The sequence below is a fragment of the Oncorhynchus gorbuscha genome, linkage group LG24 (assembly GCF_021184085.1).
Source record: "Oncorhynchus gorbuscha isolate QuinsamMale2020 ecotype Even-year linkage group LG24, OgorEven_v1.0, whole genome shotgun sequence".
Taxonomy (NCBI): Eukaryota; Metazoa; Chordata; class Actinopteri; order Salmoniformes; family Salmonidae; genus Oncorhynchus; species Oncorhynchus gorbuscha.
In genome coordinates, this window is record NC_060196.1 from 44,511,202 (window position 1) to 44,534,109 (window position 22,908).

Sequence of the window (22,908 nt, forward strand, 5' to 3'; positions counted from 1 at the left end):
ATGGGCTACAGTGCTTATTCCTCTCCCCCTGTGGATAGGGATAGGGCAGACATTATGGGCTACAGTGCTTATTCCTCTCCCCCTGTGGATAGGGGTAGGGCAGACATTATGGGCTACAGTGCTTCTTCCTCTCCTCTGTGGTTACTAGGGGTAGGGCAGACATTATGGGCTACAGTGCTTCTTCCTCTCCCCCTGTGGATAGGGATAGGGCAGACATTATGGGCTACAGTGCTTCTTCCTCTCCCCTGTGGATAGGGATAGGGCAGACATTATGGGCTACAGTGCTTATTCCTCTCCCCTGTGGATAGGGATAGGGCAGACATTATGGGCTACAGTGCTTATTCCTCTCCCCCTGTGGATAGGGGTAGGGCAGACATTATGGCTACAGTGCTTCTTCCTCTCCTCTGTGGTTACTAGGGGTAGGGCAGACATTATGGCTACAGTGCTTCTTCCTCTCCTCTGTGGTTACTAGGGGTAGGGCAGACATTATGGGCTACAGTGCTTCTTCCTCTCCTCTGTGGTTACTAGGGATAGGGCAGACATTATGGCTACAGTGCTTCTTCCTCTCCTCTGTGGTTACTAGGGATAGGGAAGACATTATGGGCTACAGTGCTTCTTCCTCTCCCCCTGTGGATAGGGGTAGGGCAGACATTATGGGCTACAGTACTTCTTCCTCTCGTCTGTGGTTACTAGGGATAGGGCAGACATTATGGGCTACAGTTCTTCTTCCTCTCCCCCTGTGGATAGGGGTAGGGCAGACATTATGGGCTACAGTGATTCATCCTCTCCCCCTGTGGATAGGGGTAGGGCAGACATTATGGGCTACAGTGCTTCTTCCTCTCCCCCTGTGGATAGGGGTAGGGCAGACATTATGGGCTACAGTGCTTCTTCCTCTCCCCCTGTGGATAGGGGTAGGGCAGACATTATGGGCTACAGTGATTCTTCCTCTCCCCCTGTGGATAGGGGTAGGGCAGACATTATGGGCTACAGTGCTTCTTCCTCTCCCCCTGTGAATAGGGGTAGGGCAGACATTATGGGCTACAGTGCTTCTTCCTCTCCCCCTGTGGATAGGGATAGGGCAGACATTATGGGCTACAGTGCTTCTTCCTCTCCCCCTGTGGATAGGGATAGGGCAGACATTATGGGCTACAGTGCTTCTTCCTCTCCTCTGTGGTTACTAGGGATAGGGAAGACATTATGGGCTACAGTGCTTCTTCCTCTCCCCCTGTGGATAGGGGTAGGGCAGACATTATGGGCTACAGTACTTCTTCCTCTCGTCTGTGGTTACTAGGGATAGGGCAGACATTATGGGCTACAGTGCTTCTTCCTCTCCCCCTGTGAATAGGGGTAGGGCAGACATTATGGGCTACAGTGCTTCTTCCTCTCCTCTGTGGTTACTAGGGATAGGGCAGACATTATGGGCTACAGTGCTTCTTCCTCTCCCCTGTGGATAGGGGTAGGGCAGACATTATGGCTACAGTGCTCTTCCTCTCCTCTGTGGTTACTAGGGATAGGGCAGACATTATGGGCTACAGTGCTTCTTCCTCTCCCCCTGTGGATAGGGGTAGGGCAGACATTATGGGCTACAGTGCTTCTTCCTCTCCCCTGTGGATAGGGATAGGGCAGACATTATGGCTACAGTGCTTCTTCCTCTCCTCTGTGGTTACTAGGGGTAGGGCAGACATTATGGGCTACAGTGCTTCTTCCTCTCCCCCTGTAGATAGGGGTAGGGCAGACATTATGGGCTACATTGCTTTTTCCTCTCCCCCTGTGGATAGGGTTAGGGCAGACATTATGGGATACAGTGCTTCTTCCTCTCCTCTGTGGATAGGGGTAGGGCAGACATTATGGGCTACAGTGCTTCTTCCTCTCCTCTGTGGTTACTAGGGATAGGGAAGACATTATGGGCTACAGTGCTTCTTCCTCTCCCCCTGTGGATAGGGGTAGGGCAGACATTATGGGCTACAGTGCTTCTTCCTCTCCCCCTGTGGATAGGGGTAGGGCAGACATTATGGGCTACAGTGCTTCTTCCTCTCCCCCTGTGGATAGGGGTAAGGCAGACATTATGGGCTACAGTACTTCTTCCTCTCGTCTGTGGTTACTAGGGATAGGGCAGACATTATGGGCTACAGTGCTTCTTCCTCTCCCCCTGTGGATAGGGGTAGGGCAGACATTATGGGCTACAGTGCTTCTTCCTCTCCTCTGTGGTTACTAGGGATAGGGAAGACATTATGGGCTACAGTTCTTTTTCCTCTCCCCCTGTGGATAGGGGTAGGGCAGACATTATGGGCTACAGTGCTTCTTCCTCTCCCCCTGTGGATAGGGATAGGGCAGACATTATGGGCTACAGTGCTTCTTCCTCTCCCCCTGTGGATAGAGATAGGGCAGACATTATGGGCTACAGTGCTTCTTCCTCTCCCCCTGTGGATAGGGATAGGGCAGACATTATGGGCTACAGTGCTTCTTCCTCTCCCCCTGTGGATAGGGATAGGGCAGACATTATGGGCTACAGTGCTTCTTCCTCTCCCCCTGTGCATAGGGGTAGGACAGACATTATGGGCTACAGTGCTTCTTCCCCCTGTGGATAGGGATAGGGCAGACATTATGGGCTACAGTGCTTCTTCCTCTCCTCCTGTGGATAGGGATAGGGCAGACATTATGGGCTACAGTGCTTCTTCCTCTCCCCTGTGGATAGGGATAGGGCAGACATTATGGGCTACAGTGCTTCTTCCTCTCCCCCTGTGGATAGGGATAGGGCAGACATTATGGGCTACAGTGCTTATTCCTCTCCCCTGTGGATAGGGATAGGGCAGACATTATGGCTACAGTGCTTCTTCCTCTCCCCTGTAGATAGGGGTAGGGCAGACATTATGGCTACAGTGCTTCTTCCTCTCCCCTGTGGATAGGGATAGGGCAGACATTATGGGCTACAGTGCTTCTTCCTCTCCCCCTGTAGATAGGGGTAGGGCAGACATTATGGCTACAGTGCTTCTTCCTCTCCCCCTGTGGATAGGGGTAGGGCAGACATTATGGGCTACAGTGCTTCTTCCTCTCCCCCTGTGGATAGGGGTAGGGCAGACATTATGGGCTACAGTGCTTCTTCCTCTCCCCCTGTGGATAGGGGTAGGGCAGACATTATGGGCTACAGTGCTTCTTCCCCCTGTGGATAGGGATAGGGCAGACATTATGGGCCACAGTGCTTCTTCCTCTCCTCCTGTGGATAGGGATAGGGCAGACATTATGGGCTACAGTGCTTCTTCCTCTCCCCCTGTGGATAGGGATAGGGCAGACATTATGGGCTACAGTGCTTCTTCCTCTCCCCTTGTGAATAGGGATAGGGCAGACATTATGGGCTACAGTGCTTCTTCATCTCCCCTGTGGATAGGGGTAGGGCAGACATTATGGGCTACAGTGCTTCTTCCCCTGTGGATAGGGATAGGGCAGACATTATGGGCCACAGTGCTTCTTCCTCTCCTCCTGTGGATAGGGATAGGGCAGACATTATGGGCTACAGTGCTTCTTCCTCTCCCCCTGTGGATAGGGATAGGGCAGACATTATGGGCCACAGTGCTTCTTCCTCTCCTCCTGTGGATAGGGATAGGGCAGACATTATGGGCTACAGTGCTTCTTCCTCTCCCCTGTGGATAGGGATAGGGCAGACATTATGGGCTACAGTGCTTCTTCCTCTCCCCTGTGGATAGGGATAGGGCAGACATTATGGGCTACAGTGCTTCTTCCTCTCCCCCTGTGGATAGGGATAGGGCAGACATTATGGGCTACAGTGCTTATTCCTCTCCCCCTGTGGATAGGGATAGGGCAGACATTATGGGCTACAGTGCTTATTCCTCTCCCCCTGTGGATAGGGGTAGGGCAGACATTATGGCTACAGTGCTTCTTCCTCTCCTCTGTGGTTACTAGGGGTAGGGCAGACATTATGGCTACAGTGCTTCTTCCTCTCCCCCTGTGGATAGGGGTAGGGCAGACATTATGGGCTACAGTACTTCTTCCTCTCGTCTGTGGTTACTAGGGATAGGGCAGACATTATGGGCTACAGTGCTTCTTCCTCTCCCCCTGTGAATAGGGGTAGGGCAGACATTATGGGCTACAGTGCTTCTTCCTCTCCCCCTGTGGATAGGGGTAGGGCAGACATTATGGGCTACAGTGCTTCTTCCTCTCCTCTGTGGTTACTAGGGATAGGGCAGACATTATGGGCTACAGTGCTTCTTCCTCTCCCCCTGTGAATAGGGGTAGGGCAGACATTATGGGCTACAGTGCTTCTTCCTCTCCCCCTGTGAATAGGGGTAGGGCAGACATTATGGGCTACAGTGCTTCTTCCTCTCCCCCTGTGGATAGGGATAGGGCAGACATTATGGGCTACAGTGCTTCTTCCTCTCCCCCTGTGGATAGGGATAGGGCAGACATTATGGGCTACAGTGCTTATTCCTCTCCCCCTGTGGATAGGGATAGGGCAGACATTATGGGCTACAGTGCTTATTCCTCTCCCCCTGTGGATAGGGGTAGGGCAGACATTATGGCTACAGTGCTTCTTCCTCTCCTCTGTGGTTACTAGGGGTAGGGCAGACATTATGGCTACAGTGCTTCTTCCTCTCCTCTGTGGTTACTAGGGGTAGGGCAGACATTATGGGCTACAGTGCTTCTTCCTCTCCTCTGTGGTTACTAGGGATAGGGCAGACATTATGGCTACAGTGCTTCTTCCTCTCCTCTGTGGTTACTAGGGATAGGGAAGACATTATGGGCTACAGTGCTTCTTCCTCTCCCCTGTGGATAGGGGTAGGGCAGACATTATGGGCTACAGTACTTCTTCCTCTCGTCTGTGGTTACTAGGGATAGGGCAGACATTATGGGCTACAGTGCTTCTTCCTCTCCCCCTGTGAATAGGGGTAGGGCAGACATTATGGGCTACAGTGCTTCTTCCTCTCCCCCTGTGGATAGGGGTAGGGCAGACATTATGGGCTACAGTGCTTCTTCCTCTCCTCTGTGGTTACTAGGGATAGGGAAGACATTATGGGCTACAGTGCTTCTTCCTCTCCCCCTGTGGATAGGGATAGGGCAGACATTATGGGCTACAGTGCTTCTTCCTCTCCCCCTGTGGATAGGGATAGGGCAGACATTATGGGCTACAGTGCTTATTCCTCTCCCCCTGTGGATAGGGATAGGGCAGACATTATGGGCTACAGTGCTTATTCCTCTCCCCCTGTGGATAGGGGTAGGGCAGACATTATGGCTACAGTGCTTCTTCCTCTCCTCTGTGGTTACTAGGGGTAGGGCAGACATTATGGGCTACAGTGCTTCTTCCTCTCCCCCTGTGGATAGGGATAGGGCAGACATTATGGGCTACAGTGCTTCTTCCTCTCCCCCTGTGGATAGGGATAGGGCAGACATTATGGGCTACAGTGCTTATTCCTCTCCCCCTGTGGATAGGGATAGGGCAGACATTATGGGCTACAGTGCTTATTCCTCTCCCCTGTGGATAGGGGTAGGGCAGACATTATGGCTACAGTGCTTCTTCCTCTCCTCTGTGGTTACTAGGGGTAGGGCAGACATTATGGCTACAGTGCTTCTTCCTCTCCTCTGTGGTTACTAGGGGTAGGGCAGACATTATGGGCTACAGTGCTTCTTCCTCTCCTCTGTGGTTACTAGGGATAGGGCAGACATTATGGCTACAGTGCTTCTTCCTCTCCTCTGTGGTTACTAGGGATAGGGAAGACATTATGGGCTACAGTGCTTCTTCCTCTCCCCCTGTGGATAGGGGTAGGGCAGACATTATGGGCTACAGTACTTCTTCCTCTCGTCTGTGGTTACTAGGGATAGGGCAGACATTATGGGCTACAGTGCTTCTTCCTCTCCCCCTGTGAATAGGGGTAGGGCAGACATTATGGGCTACAGTGCTTCTTCCTCTCCCCCTGTGGATAGGGGTAGGGCAGACATTATGGGCTACAGTGCTTCTTCCTCTCCTCTGTGGTTACTAGGGATAGGGAAGACATTATGGGCTACAGTGCTTCTTCCTCTCCCCCTGTGGATAGGGGTAGGGCAGACATTATGGGCTACAGTACTTCTTCCTCTCGTCTGTGGTTACTAGGGATAGGGCAGACATTATGGGCTACAGTGCTTCTTCCTCTCCCCCTGTGAATAGGGGTAGGGCAGACATTATGGGCTACAGTGCTTCTTCCTCTCCCCCTGTGGATAGGGGTAGGGCAGACATTATGGGCTACAGTGCTTCTTCCTCTCCTCTGTGGTTACTAGGGATAGGGAAGACATTATGGGCTACAGTTCTTTTTCCTCTCCCCCTGTGGATAGGGGTAGGGCAGACATTATGGGCTACAGTGCTTCTTCCTCTCCCCCTGTGGATAGGGATAGGGCAGACATTATGGGCTACAGTGCTTCTTCCTCTCCCCCTGTGGATAGAGATAGGGCAGACATTATGGGCTACAGTGCTTCTTCCTCTCCCCCTGTGGATAGGGATAGGGCAGACATTATGGGCTACAGTGCTTCTTCCTCTCCCCCTGTGGATAGGGATAGGGCAGACATTATGGGCTACAGTGCTTCTTCCTCTCCCCCTGTGGATAGGGGTAGGACAGACATTATGGGCTACAGTGCTTCTTCCTCTCCCCCTGTGGATAGGGATAGGGCAGACATTATGGGCTACAGTGCTTCTTCCTCTCCCCCTGTGGATAGGGATAGGGCAGACATTATGGGCTACAGTGCTTATTCCTCTCCCCCTGTGGATAGGGATAGGGCAGACATTATGGGCTACAGTGCTTATTCCTCTCCCCCTGTGGATAGGGGTAGGGCAGACATTATGGCTACAGTGCTTCTTCCTCTCCTCTGTGGTTACTAGGGGTAGGGCAGACATTATGGCTACAGTGCTTCTTCCTCTCCTCTGTGGTTACTAGGGGTAGGGCAGACATTATGGGCTACAGTGCTTCTTCCTCTCCTCTGTGGTTACTAGGGATAGGGCAGACATTATGGCTACAGTGCTTCTTCCTCTCCTCTGTGGTTACTAGGGATAGGGAAGACATTATGGGCTACAGTGCTTCTTCCTCTCCCCCTGTGGATAGGGGTAGGGCAGACATTATGGGCTACAGTACTTCTTCCTCTCGTCTGTGGTTACTAGGGATAGGGCAGACATTATGGGCTACAGTGCTTCTTCCTCTCCCCCTGTGAATAGGGGTAGGGCAGACATTATGGGCTACAGTGCTTCTTCCTCTCCCCCTGTGGATAGGGGTAGGGCAGACATTATGGGCTACAGTGCTTCTTCCTCTCCTCTGTGGTTACTAGGGATAGGGAAGACATTATGGGCTACAGTGCTTCTTCCTCTCCCCCTGTGGATAGGGATAGGGCAGACATTATGGGCTACAGTGCTTCTTCCTCTCCCCCTGTGGATAGGGATAGGGCAGACATTATGGGCTACAGTGCTTATTCCTCTCCCCCTGTGGATAGGGATAGGGCAGACATTATGGGCTACAGTGCTTATTCCTCTCCCCCTGTGGATAGGGGTAGGGCAGACATTATGGCTACAGTGCTTCTTCCTCTCCTCTGTGGTTACTAGGGGTAGGGCAGACATTATGGGCTACAGTGCTTCTTCCTCTCCCCCTGTGGATAGGGATAGGGCAGACATTATGGGCTACAGTGCTTCTTCCTCTCCCCCTGTGGATAGGGATAGGGCAGACATTATGGGCTACAGTGCTTATTCCTCTCCCCTGTGGATAGGGATAGGGCAGACATTATGGGCTACAGTGCTTATTCCTCTCCCCTGTGGATAGGGGTAGGGCAGACATTATGGCTACAGTGCTTCTTCCTCTCCTCTGTGGTTACTAGGGGTAGGGCAGACATTATGGCTACAGTGCTTCTTCCTCTCCTCTGTGGTTACTAGGGGTAGGGCAGACATTATGGGCTACAGTGCTTCTTCCTCTCCTCTGTGGTTACTAGGGATAGGGCAGACATTATGGCTACAGTGCTTCTTCCTCTCCTCTGTGGTTACTAGGGATAGGGAAGACATTATGGGCTACAGTGCTTCTTCCTCTCCCCCTGTGGATAGGGGTAGGGCAGACATTATGGGCTACAGTACTTCTTCCTCTCGTCTGTGGTTACTAGGGATAGGGCAGACATTATGGGCTACAGTGCTTCTTCCTCTCCCCCTGTGAATAGGGGTAGGGCAGACATTATGGGCTACAGTGCTTCTTCCTCTCCCCCTGTGGATAGGGGTAGGGCAGACATTATGGGCTACAGTGCTTCTTCCTCTCCTCTGTGGTTACTAGGGATAGGGAAGACATTATGGGCTACAGTGCTTCTTCCTCTCCCCCTGTGGATAGGGGTAGGGCAGACATTATGGGCTACAGTACTTCTTCCTCTCGTCTGTGGTTACTAGGGATAGGGCAGACATTATGGGCTACAGTGCTTCTTCCTCTCCCCCTGTGAATAGGGGTAGGGCAGACATTATGGGCTACAGTGCTTCTTCCTCTCCCCCTGTGGATAGGGGTAGGGCAGACATTATGGGCTACAGTGCTTCTTCCTCTCCTCTGTGGTTACTAGGGATAGGGAAGACATTATGGGCTACAGTTCTTTTTCCTCTCCCCTGTGGATAGGGGTAGGGCAGACATTATGGGCTACAGTGCTTCTTCCTCTCCCCTGTGGATAGGGATAGGGCAGACATTATGGGCTACAGTGCTTCTTCCTCTCCCCTGTGGATAGAGATAGGGCAGACATTATGGGCTACAGTGCTTCTTCCTCTCCCCCTGTGGATAGGGATAGGGCAGACATTATGGGCTACAGTGCTTCTTCCTCTCCCCCTGTGGATAGGGATAGGGCAGACATTATGGGCTACAGTGCTTCTTCCTCTCCCCCTGTGGATAGGGGTAGGACAGACATTATGGGCTACAGTGCTTCTTCCCCCTGTGGATAGGGATAGGGCAGACATTATGGGCTACAGTGCTTCTTCCTCTCCTCCTGTGGATAGGGATAGGGCAGACATTATGGGCTACAGTGCTTCTTCCTCTCCCCCTGTGGATAGGGATAGGGCAGACATTATGGGCTACAGTGCTTCTTCCTCTCCCCCTGTGGATAGGGATAGGGCAGACATTATGGGCTACAGTGCTTATTCCTCTCCCCCTGTGGATAGGGATAGGGCAGACATTATGGCTACAGTGCTTCTTCCTCTCCCCCTGTAGATAGGGGTAGGGCAGACATTATGGCTACAGTGCTTCTTCCTCTCCCCCTGTGGATAGGGATAGGGCAGACATTATGGGCTACAGTGCTTCTTCCTCTCCCCTGTAGATAGGGGTAGGGCAGACATTATGGCTACAGTGCTTCTTCCTCTCCCCCTGTGGATAGGGGTAGGGCAGACATTATGGGCTACAGTGCTTCTTCCTCTCCCCTGTGGATAGGGGTAGGGCAGACATTATGGGCTACAGTGCTTCTTCCTCTCCCCCTGTGGATAGGGGTAGGGCAGACATTATGGGCTACAGTGCTTCTTCCCCCTGTGGATAGGGATAGGGCAGACATTATGGGCCACAGTGCTTCTTCCTCTCCTCCTGTGGATAGGGATAGGGCAGACATTATGGGCTACAGTGCTTCTTCCTCTCCCCCTGTGGATAGGGATAGGGCAGACATTATGGGCTACAGTGCTTCTTCCTCTCCCCTTGTGAATAGGGATAGGGCAGACATTATGGGCTACAGTGCTTCTTCATCTCCCCCTGTGGATAGGGGTAGGGCAGACATTATGGGCTACAGTGCTTCTTCCCCCTGTGGATAGGGATAGGGCAGACATTATGGGCCACAGTGCTTCTTCCTCTCCTCCTGTGGATAGGGATAGGGCAGACATTATGGGCTACAGTGCTTCTTCCTCTCCCCCTGTGGATAGGGATAGGGCAGACATTATGGGCCACAGTGCTTCTTCCTCTCCTCCTGTGGATAGGGATAGGGCAGACATTATGGGCTACAGTGCTTCTTCCTCTCCCCCTGTGGATAGGGATAGGGCAGACATTATGGGCTACAGTGCTTATTCCTCTCCCCCTGTGGATAGGGATAGGGCAGACATTATGGCTACAGTGCTTCTTCCTCTCCCCCTGTGGATAGGGGTAGGGCAGACATTATGGGCTACAGTGCTTCTTCCTCTCCCCCTGTGGATAGGGATAGGGCAGACTTTATGGGCTACAGTGCTTCTTCCTCTCCCCCTGTGGATAGGGATAGGGCAGACATTATGGGCTACAGTGCTTCTTCCTCTCCCCCTGTGGATAGGGGTAGGGCAGACATTATGGGCTACAGTGCTTCTTCCTCTCCCCCTGTGGATAGGGGTAGGGCAGACATTATGGCTACAGTCCTTCTTCCTCTCCCCCTGTGGATAGGGGTAGGGCAGACATTATGGGCTACAGTGATTCTTCCTCTCCCCCTGTGGATAGGGGTAGGGCAGACATTATGGCTACAGTCCTTCTTCCTCTCCCCCTGTGGATAGGGGTAGGGCAGACATTATGGGCTACAGTGCTTCTTCCTCTCCCCCTGTGGATAGGGGTAGGGCAGACATTATGGCTACAGTCCTTCTTCCTCTCCCCCTGTGGATAGGGGTAGGGCAGACATTATGGGCTACAGTGCTTCTTCCTCTCCCCCTGTGGATAGGGGTAGGGCAGACATTATGGGCTACAGTGCTTCTTCCTCTCCCCCTGTGGATAGGGGTAGGGCAGACATTATGGGCTACAGTGCTTCTTCCTCTCCCCCTGTGGATAGGGGTAGGGCAGACATTATGGGCTACAGTGATTCATCCTCTCCCCCTGTGGATAGGGGTAGGGCAGACATTATGGGCTACAGTGCTTCTTCCTCTCCCCCTGTGGATAGGGGTAGGGCAGACATTATGGGCTACAGTGCTTCTTCCTCTCCCCTGTGGATAGGGGTAGGGCAGACATTATGGGCTACAGTGATTCTTCCTCTCCCCCTGTGGATAGGGGTAGGGCAGACATTATGGGCTACAGTGCTTCTTCCTCTCCCCCTGTGGATAGGGGTAGGGCAGACATTATGGGCTACAGTGCTTCTTCCTCTCCCCTGTGGATAGGGGTAGGGCAGACATTATGGGCTACAGTGATTCTTCCTCTCCCCCTGTGGATAGGGGTAGGGCAGACATTATGGGCTACAGTGCTTCTTCCTCTCCCCCTGTGGATAGGGGTAGGGCAGACATTATGGGCTACAGTGATTCTTCCTCTCCCCCTGTGGATAGGGGTAGGGCAGACATTATGGGCTACAGTGCTTCTTCCTCTCCCCCTGTGGATAGGGGTAGGGCAGACATTATGGGCTACAGTGCTTCTTCCTCTCCCCCTGTGGATAGGGGTAGGGCAGACATTTTGTCTTCTAGGCTTTTCCTCCTTATCCTTGTTTCCGACTAGCAGCATTAGGGTTAGTCACGTTGGTCCCTTTGCTTCCACACAGCAGCCTCCCCACCTCCAGCTCCATTCAACAAACCAACATTGATTTAAACAGAGTAAATGTGGCTTTGCCAGAAAGGGGGGCACCCAACACATAGGTTGTAGGTTTATTGAATTAAATTTGAATTTAGAGCGAACCCAAATGAACTCCCCTGACACACAGGCACAAACACTCATGCATACACACACTAACACACACACTTTCTAACTCATAAAGAATGGCTGGTCTCTGCTAGCTGACCCAGTTAATGTACTGTCCTCATGACCTTCAAATGTCTGCCATCAGACAATCAATGTTTGTGTATGTAACGTATGTGTCAATATGTGTGTGTATGACATTCGGGTATGTAGCACAGGAGGTTGGTGGCACCTTAATTGGGGAGGAAAGGCTTGTGGTAATGTCTGGAATGGAAAGTGGAATGGTATCAAACACATCAAACACTTGGTTTCCACATGGTTTCCATGGTTTCCACATGGTTTCCATGGTTTCCATGTGTTTGATGCCATCCCATTCGCATCGTTCCAGCCATTATTATGAGCCATCCTCCACTGGATGTAACATCTGCATGTGTGTCTAACGAGTGTGTGTGTGTGTGTGTGTGTGGGTTTGTCTGTGTGTGTTGTTCCACAGGATGACCCTCAGAAAATGGAGGACCCTGTAAAGTCTCAATTCACTCAAGGGGAGGAGTCTCTGAACATCGCCAACTCTCATTCGCCCAAACATATTAACAACTGCCCTGCACACTCCTCTGACCACACCCCTAACGCAGACCAGGAGGTAAATAGGGAGGAGGCAAATTCCTCTCCCTCCAGCAACATATACTAAATCATTATTATGATTAATGTAATACCACCATGCACATAAGGGGAACCATAATACTGCATACATCTACTATACTATATTATTCTATACTATAGCTGGGTTCCTGGAGAGGGACTGTTGAGCCCCTTGACTCCACTAGAAGCTAAAAGGACGAAAACACAACTATACTACAATATACTATACGGTACTGTATTATACTATACTGTACTATACTCTATACCTTACATAACATGTTGCACCACTACTGACCACATGGGGGCGATGCTACTCCTTCCTTGCTGCATCCTTGCTGCATCCTTGCTGCATCCGAGCTGCATCACTGTAGCAATCCTGAACTAAACTGTCTCTGGCTGGACAAACTCTCCTCTCCCACAATGTCCTGCTCTAATCTCTGACCTTAGAACTCTGACCCTTTACTGCTGTCCTCTCCTCTCCCACAATGTCCTGCTCTAATCTCTGACCTTAGAACTCTGACCCTTTACTGCTGTCCTCTCCTCTCCCACAATGTCCTGCTCTAATCTCTGACCTTAGAACTCTGACCCTTTACTGCTGTCCTCCCTTCTCCCACTGTCCACCTTAAGTCGGAGTCAAAAATAACAGTCCCTTTATTGTGCACCACTTTTGGCTAGAGCTCTGGTCAAAAGTAGTGCACAATGTAGGGAATAGGGTGCTATTTCTGATCTTTACCCTTCTTTTTGTCTGCATGCATTGCTGTTTTCTACTAAAACAGCTCTTTTTGGAAAATCATTATAACCAAGATTGACCAGAAATACAAGAGAAACAGTTGAGATACTTTGATGTTTGATAAGATCCAGTGAATATGTCAAGTTACTGTGTTGTCTGGCTTGCTAACATTGATATATTTATGGTTTCTATTGATGCGGGTTATAACCCTTTGATGAAATTCAAGGGCTTGGTATTTTTGAGGGGAGAACACATCATTATAGCATCGGAACCAGAGTTGTTGAAATAAAACTTTGTAACTTTAAATTAGTTGCCCCCTGTGTGTTCCTGGAATATCTCTCTCTCTCTCTCTCTCTCTCTCTCTCTCTCAGCATGCACATTCACACTCTCTCTTATGACTATTCCCAACCACAGCACTCACTCACTCACTCACAGCTTTCCCTGGCTTATTGTGCATGGCTTTATTAACACTTTAATAAACACACACAGTCAATTTAAAATATTGGAGGCCCCATACACTTCAGTTTTGTCTGATATTATCAATTCTAATCAGACAGGTGTTTGACATGGACTATACCCATTGAAGATAGAACACTATAAATGATCTGACGGTGATGTGGACATACTCGGTGTACATTTCCCGAAATAAAGAAATTCTCACACCAATACATTTTTACAGAAAGTTAGCAAAAATGGATCATGCTACCATGGAAAGGAAAAAACCTGTCTATTTGTGGAAAAATCACCCTGATTCATTCTTTAGTCAGTTTACCTATTTGCTTATGGTTTTATATTCCATTTTATTTGGAACGGCAAACCAGCCAAAATTAAACGGGCCTATTTATATAATGAATATGAACTCGGAGAGCCATAGAAAGTTGGTTGCAATTTCAGTTTAATCCACCAGAAACAAACAGAATAAATATTACAACAAATAATGTGGTTCAACTCAAATATACTAATAGATTTAAAAAAAAACATTATCTTTTGAAATAATAATAAAAAAGGTGTAATCTTTGTAAATTATATCATAACAGAACTGGTGGAGTTATATCACACATGCAGCTAACAAAAAAAATCTGCTCTACACAAATTTACAACCAAGTAATTGCAGCATTACCGCAAAAATGGTAGAAAGTGGAAGGGGAAAAAGTAGTAAAATTGTCTGTCAGCCCTGCATTAAAGACCATATTTGGTTAAAGAAGATTGTGATAAATAAAGTATACCAGTTTCATTTAAGAACCAAAAAATGGACAACTGTGCCACATAGATTGCAAAATAGTTGGGAAGATTGAACTGATACGCAAAACGACACCGGATTCAAAACGTACATTTTGTTAATTTAAAATATTATACAAAATTCTTGCAACCAATAGAACGTAATCTCACAGGAGGTTGGTGGCGCCTTCATTTGGGGGGACGGGCTGATGATAATGGCTAGAGTGGAATCAATGTAATGGTATCAAACACATCAAACACATGGTGTGATGCCATTTGCTCGTTCCAGCCATTATTATGAGCTGTCCTCCCCTCAGTCCTCCCTCTCTCACACACATGCACACCTGTTCTCTTTCTTAACCCTCGTTCTTCATTTCTCCATTCCTTCCCTCTATCTCAACCATCACTCTCTTTATCTTTCTCACTTACCCTGTCTATCCAACTTATTTCTATCTTCTCTAGTCTATAAATGTCTATCCTCCTCTGACTCTCAACCCTGTATATTTCTAAAGCAGGATGGAGTCACCATTGGTCTACAGTTGCTCCTCCCTAAAGAGGCTAAGCTCCGCCCCGAGGCCAGCCCTCCTCTGCACTACAACGTCTTCCTCTACAAGAAGGGGACTAGTCCCTCTACTACTACCAGTAATCCTACCACCACTAACTACACCAACCACAGCATGGCTACTGCTTGGAACCACTCTGAGCCTAACATACAGCCCAATAGTAACTCCAATAAGACTTCCTGGAACTATACCAATAACTCTAACCCTAACATGAACTATAACCCCATTAAAGACTCACAGGTCTCTCAGAATCGCGTTACTCCTCATCATCAATCTCACACCTCCCCCCATCGCCACTCCTACCCCTCCTCCCCCCATTACAGCTCCCTCCATTTTACCTCTCCTCAGAGAACACCTGTCTCCCCTCATCATGCTTCACACCATTACCAGTCCTCCCCCTCCTAACCCCATCATAGCGCCTTCCATTATCCTTCCACCTACCACCATAGTGCTGCCTCCCCCCATCACCTGCCCTACCAGCCCTCTTCTCCTCCGCTTCCTACACCCAGGGGTCACTCCAGAGCCCCCACTCAGACAAACCTCACCCCCAAGTCACTCTACATCCCTCCCCCTCCTCACCCATCCTCTGCTATCCCTCCCCACCATCCTCCCCCCACCTATCAGCACCTACTCACTGTCTTAATCCTAACCTCGGAACACAACCATACCATACCCACATCCCAACCATAGTCTAACTATACCGCAAACAGCTAACCCTGACTACATCCCAACCATAGTCTAACTATACCGCAAACAGCTAACCCTGACTACATCCCAACCATAGTCTAACTATACCGTAAACAGCTAACCCTGACTACATCCCAACCATAGTCTAACTATACCGCAAACAGCTAACCCTGACTACATCCCAACCATAGTCTAACCATACCCTAGACCTGACTACATCCCAACCACAGTCTAACTATACCGTAAACAGCTAACCCTGACTACATCCCAATCATAGTCTAACCATACCCTAGACCTGATTACATCCCAACCATAGTCTAACTATACAGTAAACAGCTAACCCTGACTACATCCCAACCATAGTCTAACTATACCGTAAACAGCTAACCCTGACTACATCCCAACCATAGTCTAACTATACCGTAAACAGCTAACCCTGACTACATCCCAACCATAGTCTAACTATACCGTAAACAGCTAACCCTGACTACATCCCAACCATAGTCTAACTATACAGTAAACAGCTAACCCTGACTACATCCCAACCATAGTCTAACTATACCGTAAACAGCTAACCCTGACTACATCCCAACCATAGTCTAACTATACCGTAAACAGCTAACCCTGACTACATCCCAACCATAGTCTAACTATACAGTAAACAGCTAACCCTGACTACATCCCAACCATAGTCTAACTATACCGTAAACAGCTAACCCTGACTACATCCCAACCATAGTCTAACTATACAGTAAACAGCTAACCCTGACTACATCCCAATCATAGTCTAACTATACCGTAAACAGCTAACCCTGACTACATCCCAACCATAGTCTAACTATACAGTAAACAGCTAACCCTGACTACATCCCAACCATAGTCTAACTATACCGTAAACAGCTAACCCTGACTACATCCCAATCATAGTCTAACTATACCGTAAACAGCTAACCCTGACTACATCCCAATCATAGTCTAACTATACCGTAAACAGCTAACCCTGACTACATCCCAACCATAGTCTAAGTATACCGTAAACAGCTAACCCTGACTACATCCCAATCATAGTCTAACTATACCGTAAACAGCTAACCCTGACTACATCCCAACCATAGTCTAACTATACCGTAAACAGCCAACCCTGACTACATCCCAACCATAGTCTAACTATACCCTAGACCTGACTACATCCCAACCACAGTCTAACTATACCGTAAACAGCTAACCCTGACTACATCCCAACCACAGTCTAACTATACCATAAACAGCTAACCCTGACTACATCCCAATCATAGTCTAACCATACCCTAGACCTGACTACATCCCAACCATAGTCTAACTATACCGTAAACAGCTAACCCTGACTACATCCCAACCATAGTCTAACTATACCGACTACATCCCAACCATAGTCTAACCATACCCTAGACCTGACTACATCCCAACCATAGTCTAACCATACCCTAGACCTGACTACATCCCAACCATAGTCTAACTATACCCTAGACCTGACTACCTCCCAATCATAGACTAACCACACCCTAGACCTGACCACATCAATGACACCCAGACCAAAATCAGGACCCCACATCCAGGGGACACTATCTCCTAACGATGGTGCCAATACAAGAGCAATCTATCTATGCATCAGTGTGGTGCTACTAAGGTACTTATTCAGGTTTATTCATGTCTTGTTAACTGTTTATGGAGCGTTATTAACATGTTACTAGGCTTACCAATGTTGTATTACAGCAATGTTCCTGTTTTAAAAACCGTTTATTCTTTGTGTACATGTTTTTTTGATAACTTATTTTGGTCTAAAATAAAGTGCTTTACAACCAGGGACCTATAAAGATCTTTGATATAAATGGTTGTCCCGCTATGACTGAACATTTGATACATGAGTGCATTTATCCTCATGACCACTAGATGTCAGGTGTGTTCCATGGTTGTGACTGGAGAAACGCATACTAGAAAAACAGTTAGGATTTATTCTGTTCAAGGATCCTATCATTCAACTGACAAATTCACATGCTATGTATGTAGAGGACACAAATGCATGTACACACGTGACACACGTGATACACACCCGCACGCACACATGCACAAACTAGAGATGTACAGTGGATTAGAGCACATTGCAGCCCAGCACTGTATAGAAGATTAGAGCACAGAGCACTGCAGCAGATTAGAGCACAGAGCACTGCAGCAGATTACAGCACAGAGCACTGCAGCAGATTAGAGCACAGAGCACTGCAGCAGATTAGAGCACAGAGCACTACAGCAGATTAGAGCACAGAGCACTGCAGCAGATTAGAGCACTGCAGCAGATTAGAGCACAGAGTACTGCAGCAGATTAGAGCACAGAGCACTGCAGCAGATTAGAGCACAGAGCACTACAGCAGATTACAGCACAGAGCACTGCAGCAGATTAGAGCACAGAGCACTGCAGCAGATTAGAGCACAGAGCACTACAGAAGTTTAGAGCACAGATCACTACATTAGTTTAGAGCACATATCACTGTAGTAGATTAGAGCACTGTATTAGATTAGAGCACAGAGCACTACAGCAGATTAGAGCACAGAGCACTACAGTATATTAGAGCACAGAGCACTGCAGCAGATTAGAGCACAGAGCACTACAGCAGATTACAGCACAGAGCACTGCAGCAGATTAGAGCACAGAGCATTGCAGCAGATTAGAGCACAGAGCACTGCAGCAGATTAGAGCACAGAGCACTACAGTAGTTTAGAGCACAGATCACTGTAGTAGATTAGAGCACTGTATTAGATTAGAGCACAGAACACTACAGTAGATTAGAGCACAGAGCACTACAGTATATTAGAGCACAGAGCACCACAGTAGATTAGAGCACAGAGCACTGCAGAAGATTAGAGCACTGCAGCAGATTAGAGCACAGAGCACTACATTAGTTTAGCGCACAGATCACTGTAGTAGATTAGAGCACTGTATTAGATTAGAGCACAGAACACTACAGTAGATTAGAGCACAGAGCACTACAGTATATTAGAGCACAGAGCACTACAGTAGATTAGAGCACAGAACACTACAGTAGATTAGATTAGAGCACAGAGCACTGTAATAGATTAGAGCACTGTATTAGATTAGAGCAGTCTGACCAGAACACTTCCGTCATCATGAAGTGCTTTGAGAGACTAGTCAAGGACCATATCACCTCCACCCTACCTGACACCCTAGACCCACTCCAATTTGCTTACCGCCCAAATAGGTCCACAGACGATGCAATCTCAACCACACTGCACACTGCCCTAACCCACCTGGACAAGAGGAATACCTATGTGAGAATGCTGTTCATCGACTACAGCTCAGCATTCAACACCATAGTACCCTCCAAGCTCGTCATCAAGCTCGAGACCCTGGGTCTCGACCCCGCCCTGTGCAACTGGGTACTGGACTTCCTGACGGGCCGCCCCCAGGTGGTGAGGGTAGGCAACAACATCTCCTCCCCGCTGATCCTCAACACGGGGGCCCCACAAGGGTGCGTTCTGAGCCCTCTCCTGTACTCCCTGTTCACCCACGACTGCGTGGCCACGCACGCCTCCAACTCAATCATCAAGTTTGCGGACGACACAACAGTGGTAGGCTTGATTACCAACAACGACGAGACGGCCTACAGGGAGGAGGTGAGGGCCCTTGGAGTGTGGTGTCAGGAAAATAACCTCACACTCAACGTCAACAAAACTAAGGAGATGATTGTGGACTTCAGGAAACAGCAGAGGGAACACCCCCCTATCCACATCGATGGAACAGTAGTGGAGAGGGTAGCTAGTTTTAAGTTCCTCGGCATACACATCACAGACAAACTGAATTGGTCCACTCACACTGACAGCGTCGTGAAGAAGGCGCAGCAGCGCCTATTCAACCTCAGGAGGCTGAAGAAATTCGGCTTGTCACCAAAAGCACTCACAAACTTCTACAGATGCACAATCGAGAGCATCCTGGCGGGCTGTATCACCGCCTGGTACGGCAACTGCTCCGCCCTCAACCGTAAGGCTCTCCAGAGGGTAGTGAGGACTGCACAACGCATCACCGGGGGCAAACTACCTGCCCTCCAGGACACCTACACCACCCGTTGTTACAGGAAGGCCATAAAGATCATCAAGGACATCAACCACCCGAACCACTGCCTGTTCACCCCGCTATCATCCAGAAGGCGAGGTCAGTACAGGTGCATCAAAGCTGGGACCGAGAGACTGAAAAACAGCTTCTATCTCAAGGCCATCAGACTGTTAAATAGCCACCACTAACATTGAGTGGCTGCTGCCAACACACTGTCATTGACACTGACCCAACTCCAGCCATTTTAATAATGGGAATTGATGGGAAATGATGTAAATATATCACTAGCCACTTTAAACAATGCTACCTTATATAATGTTACTTACCCTACATTATTCATCTCATATGCATATGTATATACTGTACTCTACAACATCGACTGCATCCTTATGTAACACATGTATCACTAGCCACTTTAACTATGCCACTTTGTTTACTTTGTCTACACACTCATCTCATATGTATATACTGTACTCGATACATCTACTGTATGCTGCTCTGTACCATCACTCATTCATATATCCTTATGTACATGTTCCTTATCCCCTTACACTGTGTATAAGACAGTAGTTTTGGAATTGTTAGTTAGATTACTTGTTGGTTATCACTGCATTGTCGGAACTAGAAGCACAAGCATTTCGCTACACTCGCATTAACATCTGCTAACCATGTGTATGTGACAAATAAAATTTGATTTGATTTGAGCACAGCACTACAGAATATTAGAGCACTGTATTAGAATACAGCACAGAGCACTGTAGTAGATTAGAGCACTGTTTTCATTTTGATAACTTATTTTGGTCTAAAATAAAGTGCTTTACAACCAGGGACCTATAAAGATCTTTGATATAAATGGTTGTCCCGCTATGACTGAACATTTGATACATGAGTGCATTTATCCTCATGACCACTAGATGTCAGGTGTGTTCCATGGTTGTGACTGGAGAAACACATACTAGAAAAGCAGTTAGGATGTATTCTGTTCAAGGATCCTATCATTCAACTGACAAATTCACATGCTATATATGTAGAGGACACAAATGCATGTACACACGTGACACACGTGACACACACCCGCACGCACACATGCACAAACTAGAGATGTACAGTGGATTAGAGCACATTGCAGCACAGAGCACTGCATAGAAGATTAGAGCACAGAGCACTGCAGCAGATTAGAGCACAGAGCACTGCAGCAGATTAGAGCACAGAGCACTGCAGCAGATTAGAGCACAGAGCACTGCAGCAGATTACAGCACAGAGCACTACAGTAGATTAGAGCACAGAGCACTGTAACAGATTAGAGCACAGAGCACTACAGCAGATTAGAGCACAGAGCACTGCAGCAGATTAGAGCACAGAGCACTGCAGCAGATTAGAGCACAGAGCACTGCAGCAGATTAGAGCACAGAGCACTGCAGCAGATTAGAGCACAGAGCACTACAGCAGATTACAGCACAGAGCACTGCAGCAGATTAGAGCACAGAGCACTGCAGCAGATTAGTGCACAGAGCACTACAGTAGTTTAGAGCACAGATCACTACATTAGTTTAAAGCACAGATCACTGTAGTAGATTAGAGCACTGTATTCGATTAGAGCACAGAGCACTACAGAATATTAGAGCACTGTATTAGAATACAGCACAGAGCACTGTAGTAGATTAGAGCACTGTTAGATACTGCAATGCTTTGTAGCTCTGCATGATAATGACTCCAGGTATGCTGCAATGTTTACTGTTTAGCTGTTTGTGTGTGTGTGCACGTTCGTGAGTGTGTACATGTGTGTGTGTGCATAAGAAAGTATGTGTGTATTTGTGAGCGTGTGCACTTGTGTGAGAGAGAGATGCAGATGTCTGGTAGAGAAGGGGTTCCTTTTCAGTCAGCCTCCAGCAGTGCTACCGGAACTCAAACTGGGAGAGACATGTGGTGCCACCGGGGTGTATCTGTGTGTGTCGATTGTGATTCTGGGGTAAATAAATGTCAATAGTTTTCAGGGTGTCACGGAAACCATCACAACAGGAAGTCAAACCTGGGATGTCAACCAATCAATAGAAGGGAGAGGGTGTGAGGGGGGACAGTGGGAGAAAGCAGAGAGTGAAAGAGCAAGAGATAGATAGTGAGGAAAGAGATGGGGAGAGAAAGAGGTGTTAAGGGAGGTGAGGTCAGCACTCTCTTCATCTGGCCCAGAGGCCCTCAACATCAGGTTCATGTGACAGAGTGTGCTGAGTGTGTGTGTGAGTGTGATAGAGAGAAGGAGAATGTTAGCACAGACACAAAGATGACATTTCTCCTCCCTGGCCTGAAAGGAAAACTGTATAACCTGACACAAAGGCCTTTAGCTGAGCTAGAGAGAGAGGGGATGGACAGAGTTGCCAGGTTACTGCTTGTGTCCTGCCCACCTTATTGCTCCTGCTGAGGGATGAATAAAGGTGCATTGAATTGAATCAAGGTTTAAGGTTAAAACCACAGAATAGTTCTAGTGGGGCAGGGGGGGGGGGGGGGGGTTGAGGTCACATGTCACTCCGCTCCTCGTTATCAATGATGATGGTTATGATGATGGTTCTGTCAGTCTCACTGGTGAGAGGGTTTATGTTGCTGCTCATCCTGCTCTAATCTGTGTCATGCATATGTGTGTGTGTGACTGTATCATACAGACTGTCAGTGTGGTGTTAGAGGGTTAATGTAGAGAAGCTGCTTCCTTCAAATAACACACTCAATTATTCATATCACACAGCGCTCACTCACCACACACACAAGGCGTAGCTGAAGTTACACACGTGCACGTAAATTGTGTCTAGGGAGAGAAGCAGGTCTGTAAACTCAGGGAAAGTGCTGCTTTGGCCAAACAGCTGATGTCTCAGCATCAGCCAATCAGAAACACTTAATCTACTACCTGCTGACCAAATCAGCATTAATGTGAATACAATATCCATAATGTGGAGGCAACAGTATCGGACGACATCCATCAAGACAAAAATGTCAGACTGACACACACACCCTTCGGATAACACCTGATATAAACGAACCAGTCCATGATCTGACCACAGGCCACATGTTAGTAGCAGGTGTAAACTATGCCCAGAGTATCATATACTTAAATCTGGATATTATGGAGTCATATAGATCTATTAGTGTGTAGTACAGTAGAGTCAGATGCTCTGCAGTGATGGTGCAGTACAGCTTCTCTATCTGCTGTGTACACACACACTTTAAAAGGAATGTCTGTCCCATTAAAGCTCATCAATCGACAGAAGCCAAGCAGAGAGGCTAAGAGAACTAGAGGGGAAAAGGAGAGGGTGGGAGGGGAGAGGGGGAGAGGGAAAGCGGCAGGAAGATGAGGTGGGAAAGGGGAGGGGAAAAGGTTGGGGGTGGATAGAGATCTGGGGAGGCCTGTTGTGCAGA

The 22,908-nt window shown here is 48.4% G+C and overlaps 1 protein-coding gene across 3 annotated transcripts in view; it reads left to right on the forward strand.

Annotated features, from left to right (window-relative positions):
* The window catches only part of LOC124012111, an 87,712-nt gene extending 70,471 nt beyond the window's left edge, over window positions 1–17,241 (forward strand). For all 3 annotated transcript variants that reach the window (XM_046325544.1, XM_046325545.1, XM_046325546.1), the window contains 2 exons: window positions 12,061–12,207; window positions 14,667–17,241. In XM_046325544.1, coding sequence (XP_046181500.1) covers window positions 12,061–12,207; window positions 14,667–15,122 — 603 coding nt within the window. In that variant the 3' untranslated portion in view covers window positions 15,123–17,241. The remainder of the gene's footprint in view (window positions 1–12,060; window positions 12,208–14,666) is intronic.
* Window positions 17,242–22,908: the final 5,667 nt, after the last annotated feature.